The sequence below is a fragment of the Pseudopodoces humilis genome, chromosome 5, assembly GCF_049639895.1.
Source record: "Pseudopodoces humilis isolate 2021_Gansu_Grassland_sample_001 chromosome 5, ASM4963989v1, whole genome shotgun sequence".
In the NCBI taxonomy this organism is placed as follows: domain Eukaryota; kingdom Metazoa; phylum Chordata; class Aves; order Passeriformes; family Paridae; genus Pseudopodoces; species Pseudopodoces humilis.
Window position 1 is genome coordinate 58212862 of NC_142204.1, and position 13046 is coordinate 58225907.

General features: G+C 44.4%; 1 protein-coding gene across 1 annotated transcript in view; it reads left to right on the forward strand.

The window, feature by feature from the left end:
- CELSR1 (cadherin EGF LAG seven-pass G-type receptor 1) overlaps nucleotides 1-6940 on the forward strand; it is a 162539-nt gene extending 155599 nt beyond the window's left edge. Inside the window, exons 30-35 of the mRNA XM_014248811.2 lie at nucleotides 203-339; nucleotides 812-915; nucleotides 1699-1866; nucleotides 2716-2958; nucleotides 3265-3529; nucleotides 4731-6940. Coding sequence (XP_014104286.2) covers nucleotides 203-339; nucleotides 812-915; nucleotides 1699-1866; nucleotides 2716-2958; nucleotides 3265-3529; nucleotides 4731-4755 — 942 coding nt within the window. The 3' untranslated portion in view covers nucleotides 4756-6940. The remainder of the gene's footprint in view (nucleotides 1-202; nucleotides 340-811; nucleotides 916-1698; nucleotides 1867-2715; nucleotides 2959-3264; nucleotides 3530-4730) is intronic.
- The last annotated feature ends 6106 nt before the right edge of the window (nucleotides 6941-13046 follow it).

Genomic DNA, 13046 nt, shown 5'->3' on the forward strand with positions numbered 1-13046 from the left:
TTTCAGTAAATTGTACAAAGATTACTGATGGCTTCTCTAGAAAATCTGGATTATTATTTTAATTTAAACATTTGAGAGAAAATAATTATTTTCCCTGGCATCAAAACCCATTTTGTTCTTTGAAACATAATACATTTGTGGGTAACATGAACTTCTGGAAGGATCATTTACTATTGCTTTATGTCCTTTTTTTCCCTTTCAGCGATCTCTGAACTGTAACAACACGTATATAGAAGAGCCAAACATGTATCGCACAACTATGGGGGAGTCCACTGTCTCCCTAGAAAGCACCGTCAGGTCAGCCAAGAGCCACAATAGCTACCTTGCTTATATTCTCAGGTAATCTGGTGGCAGGTGCATGGCTTTCAGGTGCTTGCCTTTCCCTTTTTTATTGCTCTTGTGGAAACCAGAACTCTGGTTCAAATGCTACTTGGTTTGTCTTAACAGTTCTGTTTCATGTGACTGTCGTGCTCTTTGGTGCATTTTCTGCGGCATGTGTCTTCAGGGCAGGGTTCCAACAGCACAGTGGTTAACCCAAGAGTGATGTTACCTATATGGACTGTGCTGCTTGCCTGTTATAATTCAGATGTGTCTCAAGGAGCACAGTTTAGCTCATTAGCTTTAGGCTTTTTCAGAGTGTGATTCATGTGGCAGAAGGCAGCTACATCAGGATAACCTCTATCTCACCATAAAGTGACTGTGCAGTCAAGCACAGGCTGGCTGGCATCCCCTGCATCTGTCTGAATGTCTGCCTTGTTGTTAAGAACAGTAAAGTGACCAAGAAGGTTGTCCACTGTTTTTCTTCTCAAAGGGATGAGGCTGCTCATAAACTCAGTGGATCCTCAAGTCAAGCAAGGGCTGGTCAGACTGAAGCAGATTCCTCCATTTTTCATAGGAATCCATCTAAAACCAATGGTAAGAATAATTTCTAAATGCTTTGACCCATTTGTGCAACTTCTTCTCATCACTTTCTTTGAAGTCTTCTGTAACCGAAAGAATAATTAGAATAATTAGATGTTCTCATCCTCATTATGCTGTTGGCATAACAAGCTATGCAATGGCTGCCTTACAAGGCAATCTTGGAATGGAAGTGTAATATATCTGCTGCTTTTGATGGTTGAATTTTTATCTGATGCTGTCACAGCTGTTGACAGTTTATGGAGTCCCCTTTCTTCCTCACAAATTATGTACTGTTGCTCTTGATTTTTAGTTGAAGAAATTTTAATGTTTGAGACCTTGAGGCAATATTCTGCTTTACTGCTCTGTGGTTTGTATAAAAAAAGAGAAGTGCCTCTTGTCTGATTTCCTTTCATTTTGGTCTTGATGTTCCATTTTGTTCCCTTGTAGCAGTTTTTAAGCTAAGTGCATTTCAGGTTCTTGGTATTTCTAGCTATCCTGTGTGTTGTGTTCACTGAGATCCAATAGAGTTACAGGGAAAAACATGTTCCCACTCTGTTCTGCATGTCCTGTGTGTGTAAAAGATCCTGCCCACTAGCTGGGCTGAGTGCTTGTGCTTCCCATTGGTTGTGCTGCGGTCCTTCTGAAGTTATCCTATATACACTTACTGACGTAAGAGTCATTCCTGTGACGGCCTGAACCAGATACCTGCCTTTCCTTTCTCCTTGTGCATTTGTCAAGTAGATTTGTTCAGCTCCTATTTACACTTTGACCACTGTGTTTCCCCATCCACATTTGCAGAGCACGATTCAGACTCTGACAGCGAGCTGTCCCTGGATGAACACAGCAGTTCTTACGCCTCCTCCCATTCATCCGACAGCGAGGAAGATGGACTCGAGACAGACAAGAAGTGGAACACATCTGCTTCCAAAAACAATGAACATGGCCCACTCCACAGCACACCCAAAGGTACTCCCAGTGTGAGGGGAGGGCAGTGGTGTTCTAAAATAGCTTTAGATTAGATGGGATAAATTTGCCACACTCGACTGAGGCAGCATCTCTACCTCTGTGTCTTGCTTCTGTAGAGATCCTTCTTGTTTCCAGCTTAGAGACCTTTCCTCTTTCAAAGGCTCGTTTGCAGGGGTGACTGAGTACTGAATCACACAGAATGCTGAATGCCTTATGGCAGAGTGTGTTTTGCAGGCAGGTCCCCAAGTCACTTGGACATGGCATTACCAAGCCACCAAAATCTCATATGAAAAAGAGGAGAAAGAAGCCACTTGTTTTGAGGGCAGGGGGAGGAAATGCCTGCCTCTCCTCATGCAATAAAGGCATTGGTTGGTGTTGGGGAGGTCCTGGACCTAAAAAGTTGGCAATCATTGACCATTAATATAATTTCTGTGTGTCAGGGTGCAGGCATTTCTAAACACAGTTGGTCCTGTTGTAATGAAAGGCAACTTTGAATGGCAAATATCCAGGCTGTGTCCTGTGGCTCTTCACAAATACAGCACAGGGTGCCTGGGGTGCCCTCAGCCTTCAGAAACCAACCTCCCCAAGGGGGGGTCTTTGACCCTGGAGAGCTTAGAGGGCAGGTTTGCCTCACAGTTCTCCATAATGGAGCTGGCAACCTCGCTCTGGGAAGGATTTGGACACCCTGCCATCCTACCAGCAAATTTTGGGGGATTTAATGCACCGAGGGCAGTGCAGTCCAACAAGGACCAACTGAAGGATTGCTCTGGTTTGATACACAGAGGCCAGGCAGTGGCTGAGAGAACATACCAAAAGTGTTTTTCGAGCTAGTGTTTTTTTGCGTTGCAGTTGATACCCTTCCCAATCATGTGAAACCCTATTGGCCCACAGAGTGTGTAACAGCCAGCGATGGCGAGGACCCCAGTAGGAAACAAAAACTCAAAGTAGAGACCAAGGTCAACGTAGAGCTTCACAGGGAAAACCAGGTGAACCACAGCAATGAAGCACCACAGGACAAGGAGAACGAAGGGCAGCAGAAGGAGAACAGACCTCTGGCCCACCAGAATAACCAGCAGCCGGAACAGAGGAAAGGTAGCACAGCCAACCCAGCCTCACAGTTGGATTGGGAGACTGGGGGGTTAAGAAGCATTAATTAGTTTAAAAGGTAGCTCTGTCACGGAAAAATACTTTCCAAATGGCTCTAACCTGTGTAGCCAGATACACTATGGGAAGCTAGTAGGTAGTTGCTGAAGTCTAATTGTTTTGGTTATGAAATGAAGTGCCAAACAAGGAGTCTTAGTAAGAAACAGAGAATGTAGCATCTTCATGTGCTTAGCTTGAGAAATGAAATTACTGATAGACTTTAAAAGTTTTATTTTTCCCTCTTTTCCTTAACAGGCATCTTAAAAAATAAAGTTACCTACCCTCCCCCACTGGTGGATAAGAACATGAAGAATCGTTTGCGGGAAAAGCTGTCAGATTACAATCAGAGCACAGTCTCATCCAGGACTACTTCCCTAGGGACAAATGAGGGGGTCCGCTCTCCTTCGGATTCAGGGGTAACAGTAAAAAATGTTCGCAGGGAGCAGTCTCGAGACCAGCTCAATGGCATGGCCATGAACCTCCACGTGGGAACAGGACATGCTGACACCTCAGACTCAGAGTAAGTGCCACATCGGGTTGCCCTGGCCGACCTCCTTTGGTCTCACCCTTCACCTTCCAACCACAGACTCACACATGAGCAAAAACTTTCCTCTGGTGACTGGCCAGAGTCCTTCACCAGTGACTGTCTTGCTGCTTTGCCATTGCCTTGTGCCCAGGCCATGTGTTTCAGTGATGAGAAGGCCAAAAGAGGCGTCACGGGCATGGTGCTGTGACAGACACCTGCTACTGGGTCACCCTGGCAGGCTCTGAACTGGCAGGCTGATGTGGTACTGGCACACTTGGACAGGAGCAGCCTTGCTCTGCCCAGACTTGGGTGGGGAAAGGCACAAGGCTGTGGGGGACGTGATGTGAGTGTCCATATGGGCAGAGAGAAACCATGGCAGAGGCAGGAGATCTCAAGGCTGGAGAGAAAACCAAACTACTGACCCTAAATTACCAGGCATGTGATTCCCACCTGCTGTACGGCAATCGGTGTGTGAGTTTACCATTGTAAACTAAATCAAATATAAACAAAAGGTTGACCAAGCTCTCAGCTAAAGGGAATTCTCAGAAACCTCATTACTCATCATAATTTTTGCATTTTAAATTAAGACAACAGCCATATATAAAGTCTCTGCAGGCATTTTATGCATATAGTCTCATTTTTTATTAACATGAATAATAGTCTTATTCTTTCACCAAACAGAGAGAAAATTTCTCCCCCAGCTTTAACTCTGGCACTGTTCCCACCAGGCTTTAAATACCCCTGTTGTCTGGGTGCACAGACCATTCCCACCTCACTATAAAAACAGATCTTTGGATTGCTGGGAGTTGGCTGATGAAATAGATCCTGGTTAGCCAGGAAACATGGATGTTTTGAATAAGCCATAAGTGAATAAGCTGCTACCAGGTAACACAGTCATTACTAGAGAATAATTCACCAGCTTGTACTAAGCAACTGTGTTATCTCCAAAGCTTTGGCATGGTGGGAAGCTCTGCTGTTGGCAGCAGATTGCATGAATCCATCTGATACACCAGGCTTCTAACAGCTTGTGAGATCTGTATGTGGACCTTGCATCCTCAGCTAAGCATTAGACAAATACAAGCCTTCTTCACAGAGCATGAGCCCTTACTAAGAACGATTAGGTGGGTTTGGGTGGAGTGGTTTTCCTGTGCCTGTTTAACCCTAAGCCTGCATGATCACTTCTTCTCACTAACAGAGGCAGTAATGAAACTTCAATTTGAACCATCAGGAAATTGTGATCACCTCTGCACGGTTCCGACTCCTCTCCGCGGGGTCACCGCCTCGGACTTCATCAGAGTGGCCACACGGTGAGGAGGATGAGGTGGGCATCCATTCCCACGTGGTTTCACATTCTGGCAGACTCCTGACTGCTCCTGGCGCAGACACCATGCCTGGCTGCACTTGCAATAAGGGCTCTGTGTGGTACGCCCCTGCAACAGGAACCCATGCTGAAAACATGGAAATGCACTGTGATGGACAGATACCTGTGCACGGTGCAGACAGTGCTGCAGGGGTTGCTTGTTACAGGGGAAAACCAAGGAAAACCACATTGTTTCCTAGTGGACCTACAGTAAGCCTGAAGACAAAGCACTAGGAGGTGTCTCTTGTGGAGTTTTGATGGCTACAGCATGAACCCTTGAGCTTGCTGAGCTCTAGGGAGGAATATCACAACAAGTGTCCTTTGGTTTCTATGCCAGCATCTCTGTCCACCCCCCTACGGACACATCGTCTTAAGAAAAGAAAGTTCTTTATATATATATATATATAAAAAGTGTAGATACTTTTATATATTTTGTATGGTGTTGCTAAAGAAAAAGTTCCTTTGTATATTTTACATTTATACTGATCTTCTTAATTTGATAATAGGAAATCAATTAAAAAGATGTTTTGATATTTTTTATATGAACATTGCACAATTTTACTTGAATTTGGCGTTTGATAAGTAACTGAGGTTTGCATGGAAGCCACCTTCAGACACAATGCAGTTTTCAAAGTAATACAGTAAAGATCACATCAAAATCCATGACTATAATTCATAAGTTTTGTTAACAGATTTTGGAACAAGGGCACAATATGTTTTCCTCATAACCTCTTCTAAACCCCACAAAAATTAGGTTTTTTTCATTTTTTTGGTATTATGATCTCTTCCCAGAGAGAAGTGCATTCAAGTGCATTGAAGTGTTCAGGAACTGAAATTCAGGACTACACATATATTTGTGTAAGGTTTCAACACAATCCTTGTCTGGAAGAAGTCAAATCAGTATTTCTCTTACCAAGAACAAGAAAATAATTGGTGTGGTTGTATGATAGCTTTTGACCTGGTCTGGTTTTGCAACAAACCAGCACTCTGCATGTCCCAAGGAGAGTGCCCTCCTTCCATGGCTCAAATTCTGCCTCAAGTGCAGTATTATTTTTTCTCTTTTTTGCTCACTGGATTCAGCACATTGCTAATCAAAGCAGAAATACAAGACTTAGAAGGTGTCCAGATTTGACTGCCCAGCTCTTAGACAAAGCCCTGGCCTTCTTGATATTTCAGAAAGCTCATGGAAGGCTTAAGGTTTCATGTTTCCCACAAAATGTGCTGATTTCACAAGTATAGGAAGGTTAAGAGTGACCTGTCTGCTGTCTTCACCTTCCTGCAATGTTTACAAAAAGAGGAAAAGTAAGATGTGGAAAAGTTCGCATCCAACAGTGTGAGCCAGAGCTCAGCCAGTGGCTCCCATGGTGGGAATATGTGACTCCAAGGATGACAGTGGTGTGCCTGTGCCTGTTGTCTGCCAACAAGGCTTTCAGGAGCTCCTTGCTCACCACAGCAGCCCTTTTGGGAAGATATTGGCTATTATTCGTGCAAATGGGTGCGAAAGGGAAGAAACAGAAAAATCGAGCTAAATAAAATGCAGGAGTTGAGGAAAAGATGAGAAACTGTATACTGTAATCTCTGTTTCATTGTATTCCTGTGTATTTTCAAAGTATCGAGGAGGCCTTTGGAAGGGGAAAGGGAGGAAAGATGCTGTTCCTTTAAAATTTATGCAACATACTGTGTGACATTTTCTGACAGAAAAAAAATTTGAATGTTTTAAGGGTCTGGCACTTGGCTGTGTGCTCAGGCATTGTGTATAACCCATGCTAGTTGTTCTTACATCTGTGTATGTATATTTTGTCCCAGTGAGATGTAGGTAGTTTTTATTTTGATCAGAATTGTCGCAGTAAATGAGGGTCAGTTGTATTAATGACAAAAAAATTAAAACCTATTTTTATGACTTTTTAAAAGCTTTATGGCAGATTAGACACTGGAAGTTTGTTTTTTTTTTTAACAAATGTATATTTATTAATGTGCAGAACACTGGAATTGCAGCACAGATGAAAGGAGAATTTACAATAAATTAAGAAATGTTTTTGAACTTGTATTCTTCCTCTGGTGGTTTATTTTTAAGTGCAGCACAGATGATGAGGGTCCAAGTGGCATTTTCTGGGGATTAGCAGGAGCAGGAACATGCAGGTACCCATCTCTCACCGAGGCAGCAGAGGCTGTAAAGCACCAAGCAGCCAGTGCACACCCCCCTGCAGCCCAGGGCGCTGTGCTGGCACAGGATGCTGCAGCGTGCGTCACATTTCAGTCCAAACCTGTGGAATTTTTCACATGTGGGAAATGCTCCATGGAAGAGAAATGCCCTCTGCTAACCCAGAGCAAAGCAGATGACCAGGAAAGCATCAGATTTAGAAAAGGACATGTGAGAGCAGCTCCAGGGGAGTGGCAGCCAGCCAGAGGGCCTTATCATTCGGTCTGGGCTCTGTCCTTGGCTCTCCCAAGTCAGCTGAGGCCAAGCCGTGGTCCTGTTCACTCAGTCCTTTCCAGGCTGTTGTGCAAGTCCTCATTCATGCATCTCACAGGACACAGCAGTGACCTGCACATCTTGTCAGCTATCTGGAAATAAAAGTATTTCTCAGTGTCAACTGTCCAGTGTCAAGCCAGGTGGAGAGCGCCTGGCTACTGATTTAGGAGCAACATCAAATCTTCAAGATCTTCAAAACTGAAGAAACAGCTCTGCCAAAACTTGCCACTAAACAAATTGCAGTAATTATCCCAAAGGGAAACTTTTAAATTTTATTGTGTAAGTGCATTACTTGGTAGAACACTTGAGCTTTTTCTCAAGTATTAGTTAGCCATTCTGTGGAGAAGCAGAAATAAGCCTCAGGCTTTCACGTAGGCAGGTTAGTTAAGGGAGAGACCAGCCCTGTGATCCTGTCTCCAGCAGCAACCTACAGCATATGTTTAGGAAAAGAGGATTATCAGCCACACGTTACATGGCAAGGTGGCCCTGCTCCCAGCTCTCTGCAGCTCAGGACTTCCCACAGGGAGGGGTTGTGTTTGTCTCCAGCAACCCATATATTTCCCTCATACATCTCTCATGTCATTTTGGATTCATTTAAACTTCTAGTACACAGTGGGCTGCCGGATTCAGTCACAAGCAGCAAGAAAAGTTTCTTCCTTCAGCTTCATTCCTGTCCCCTACAATGGACACCTTTGCTGCTTGCAGCAGAAGAAGCAGTGAGAATAATCTCTCAGTCAGCTTCTCCAGGTCAAAGAGAGACAGACTCTGTCCTAGAGCACTTGAGTAATCTCTTTCCAGCTGGGCAGCTTGGATCTCTGTGACTGTTCTATGTGCAGAAACACTGCTGTAACTTTTACTCTTCCTTCTTGTCCTTCCTCAACCCATTTCCAGGTCAACTATAGCGTTTTTGGTGGTGGCAGGGAGAGAAGAGACCACAGCAGTCCACAAAATGCAAGCAGTAGGCCTGCCAACACCCCCAAAAAAAAGGATTTTAATTTTTAAAAATCTCTATTTCATTCACTTTTCCTGTCCTAATCTTTACAATTATATTTGGCCTAAGCAAATTGTAGAAAAAAAATCCTTAAGAGATGCACCACTGGCAGCAGCATGGCATGGTAAGGCTGCAGTTACATAAGCAGTCCCAGCCCCTTTAACAACTCAATATACTCAAATATATTCAAATATACTCAGAGATCTGTCTGAAAGTCTTAAACAATAATCCCAGTGGAATTGCCAGTAGCCTGCAATAGCATTTCTGAGGATGATGAGTTCCCTTGTCTGAATCCTTATGCCATGCTTAGGGACACAGCCCACCCAGCTGCAGAGGATGCTCCTGCCAAGGAGATCCCCAGCATCCCTGGTGAGATATCACCACTGTCCACACCAACACCACCCACAGCACAAGGAGCAGTCTGGGATGCATTTGGGTCTCACAGCCTCTTCTGCAGAGGTTCTGCCCTGCCTTTATGCTCCTGTTTGCACATGTGCAACTCACTTCTCCTCCCTAAAAGAAGCAATTTCTGGTAGACTCATTTTCCATTTTAGTCTATTGATTTTTGGATCCGTCCTCCAGTTTCTCACAGTCATTTTGGATTTTAGTCCTATTCATGAGGATGCCTGGAGGCAGCATCTGCAACCTTTACAAGCTACCTTTTATTTCTTTTTCAAACCATGAATGAAAATATCAAATAAAACTGAGTCCAAGAGGGTTTTTGTAGCACTTCTCTTCTTGCCAAGCAAGTTTTGCACCTTCCTCATATTGATTAACATCAGCTGCACTGACGGTGTTTTGTGTGTGGGAATAGAGTGTGGGGCAGTGTCAAACCATTAACTGAAGACATGTTCCATCTGCTGCTGCCACTCCTTTATCCACTGTGCCAGGCATTGTATTAAATAAAACTAGATTAATCTGAAGTGTGTGTGGCTAAGGGACCATGTTAATTCGTGACTGTCTTCTAAATACTTGAAAGCATTTTTAGGTGCCCCCAGGAGCCCCCCAGAGCTCTGTACTGTGCTGGTGTGTCCCCTTCTGCCTTGCTCAGACATCTGCTGCTGCCATCCCTCTGCTCAAAGATACTTCTGAATAAAGTATCCACTCCTTCACACTCAAGTTTTGCACAGCCTGAACATATTGCCTTTATTTGAAGGGAGACACAGACTGATTTCCCTGCAGACTGATGCTTCGTGGAGATGCTGTGAGAGCCCAGCCTCTGCACTGGGTCAGGAGACACTGCAGAGTTGGAGCAGCTCTCTCTCTCTCTCTCTCAGGGAGAGAGCTGTGCTTAAGGTGAGAGGTGCCCTGTCTCTGACAGCTGCCATGTGTCCCAGGGCCATCCCCAGCCAAAACATGGGGCTGCTCTGCCCAGCATGCCCTGACTTCTGGAGCCCCTCCTGACCCCAACAAAGCCGTCACTTTACATGAGATGCACCCAGGAAACAGAAATGAGCTCTGGCTTTCCAGGTGCTGCCACTCTCATCATTAAAATAGTTGTAGTACAACCAGTTGGGTGGTTCTTTGTGTTAGTTTCTTACAGCTTGGGGCTTTTCCCCCCCAGAAACATAACAGTTTGCAGAACCACCAACCCCTTGGGCTAGTGTGTAGGAAAACCTCTTGCTTTTGGTCATTTGATGGAAGCTCTTCAGAAGTTCATCTTGAATGATCTTGTTTGCTTGTTCAGCCTGTGCTTTCCAACTGGAGAATGTAGATTTGGGTCTGTGTTTTTGTTAGGTATTCATACACTCAAGGAAACAGTGAGCATGGGAAGTCCTGTGCATGTATAAACAGGGCAGCTGAAGCAGAGGGTCTTTGTGAATGATTAATTCCCTTCAGGTTAGGAACATCCCACTGAATCCCATACAAAGCAGCAGCTGCTGTGGTAAGTGAACAAATTTCCAGGGGAAACAGTAAAGCAGGCATTGATTTTGAGAAAAATCAATACCTTTTATTACATCTTTATTTCCTGAATCAAACAAGCAGAAACGCCTAGAATGGTCAACTCCTCCACTTACAGCTGCACAGGTTTCAGGGATGGAAAAGATCAGGGAAAAGCCCAGTTGGCTCAGGGGCTTTAGGGGTTAGGGTTCACACTGCTGGCACAAAATGGCCAAATGAATGGGAGTGAGCAGGTGGTCAGGAGAGACCAAGCTGCCATCGAAACACTCCTGACACAGCTTTCTCCACTGGCTTGTCCAAGGAAAAACATTTTCCTGGCTGATCTTATCTAGGTTATGCCAAACACAACCCAAAAGCAGCTTGTGTATTTTCTTTCTTGTTCACTCAGTGACAGGGCAGGGACTCAAGCATCCTCTGCATCGCTTCCCTGTGGGCAAATCTGTGGCAGAGCCAGTGCCATTACAACAGAGGTAAACCCAAAGGGGCTTCTGTCAAGGCTGTTCCTTTGCTGGAGCAGACCAGTAACAAAGTGCTCCTGTTTCTTGCAGAGTGTTCAGTTTGCCTCTGTGGTGATACACAGATACATCCCTTGGGATTTTCTGCAGGCTCCATCTGTGTTAAACATGCCTCTTAGGAGGTTTAACACGGGAGGTTCACCCTGGCCTCCGCTGGGCTGGCTTTTCATGGCAGGTGCTCAGGACAGCAGCATTAGCTACAGGAAGTCCATTGTAATTAAAGGGTTGGACAGTTGTGGCAAGAAGCACTGGAGCAGAGCTGCCTGCTCTAATTCCCAGGATCAATCTATTGTGCTTAGACAGTATTTACATGTTTATCCTGACACATCAGTGATGCTCTCCTCTGGCCTCAGAAAGAAGGCAGCTTGCAGGAGCCACCTTAAAAGTCATCAGTCTCAGCTCTCCTCTCAGTATTGAATTCCCCTGCTTGCTCTGGAGTTCAAGCACCGCTGTTACATTGCGCTGCAGAGGAGACACATGAGGACAGTCTCTGCTCCATGAAATGGTTGTGTCTTAAGTAAGGCTCAACACCTGGCTACTAATCAGTTCATAGATTCTTCTTGTGCTGTGTCTCCTTCACCCCAAAAATGTAGGTGTAAAACTAACTGTGTAACAATCTCATACCATAAAACACATTTAATATTTAAACCCAGTGTAGATTATTCTGATTTATTTCTAAAGGTGTTACTATATGAATAAGTACTAATGGTACATAAAGTGATTCTCAACTTAAAAGCCACACTTGAAAACCTTCAAACTTGCAATAGATTTATCACACTGTTTTACTACATATAGCAAATTTGCTAACCATGGAGCCGTTGGTGTAACATGGCCTATAGAGTCCTTCATGTACTCCCAGAGAGGAGAGATAAAAATCTGTGAAGAGCAGTTAAGTAAACAGATTAAAATAAAAACTACCTTTAATCCAGCACCAATCTGAAATCCACCAGATGCTTCATGGCTAGTTATCCTATTTTTGCACACCAGTCCATTTTATGTTTACAGTCCATCCTTCTTTGATGTTTATAGTTTCATACAAAGCCTCATCCAGTGTAATGAGACCATACTAGACCAGCTGAGTTTGCTTTGCCACCAAGCAGGAGCTGCAGCAGGGCTGGGGACATAGCCTTTGAGACAGATTTCCAGAGATCAGCGCTACCCTTTTTTAAATGCAAATTTCACTGAAGTCCTTCAAATGAGAGAAAAATGTTCCATCACTGGTTTTTACCCAGTCTCTCCTCCTGTGTTGCACTGAGAAGTGGGCACAGCCCAGGATTTTCCTGCTGTGCTGGTGTTCATCAGCCCTGCAGAATACAGCAGACTGGGAGGCAGAGGAAATTTCTACAGTACCTGCCACAGGGAAGAGGGAAGAGGAGCACATGGGGCATCCTCCCTGCTCCCAAGGACGTGGCTGAACTTCCTGTTTCTGCTCTGATCAAATTTCATTGAAATAAAGAGAACTGGATGCACAGAAGGATGAGCTGGCTTCCACCAAGTCAGTGCTACATACATCTTGAGTCTCCTTTCTCCCTAAGGACATTCTCAGAGAAAAGGAAGAATTCACCATTTGTCTAGGAGTCCAACTTGAAGTCTTTTGATGCAACCCAGATGTCCCATCTGCCAGCCAGAACTGCCACCAACGTGGTTTGCAGACTACATCCAGCTCAAGCAACCCCAGAGACACAAACTCAGGAGCCCTGCAAGAATGCAAAGCACCAGAGGAATTTCTGTCATGAGCCCCCACAGTGCTTCCAGAGAAATCCAGGACAGAGCAGCCAGGTCACTTTTCTCTTGATGAATCTTCTTACTGGAAGTAAGTCTGCTGCTGCTTTTCACCACAGGGACGATATGCTGTAATTACAAGACTGGTATTTTCCTGGGAGCCTCCTCAAAAGATGGTGCTGTTGAATGGGAAATTCAACTGAATTATCAAAGTCCAGAGCAGGGCAGCCACACGAAAAAATTTAATTTCTCCAGGTAGGGTCTGTTGAAGGGGTATCTGTCCATGTATTTCCTTGTTTCTAGGACCTTAAGCTTGCAGAATGAGTTGGGAACTCTTTTGCATTGAAGAAGTTACTCTGTATGCTGTAAACCTGCATAGAATGAGGACTCCATTCACTTTTTGCATTCTCAAGTTTCTGTACCTAGTACTATGCCTGCAGTAAAAAGCAAGACATTTTAGAAAAGAAAAACCCCAAAAGTCAGTGTTCATCAGAACCCTCACATATTCAAAGAAGTGTAAGAATCTGGTACTAGTTCTCAAGAGAAAA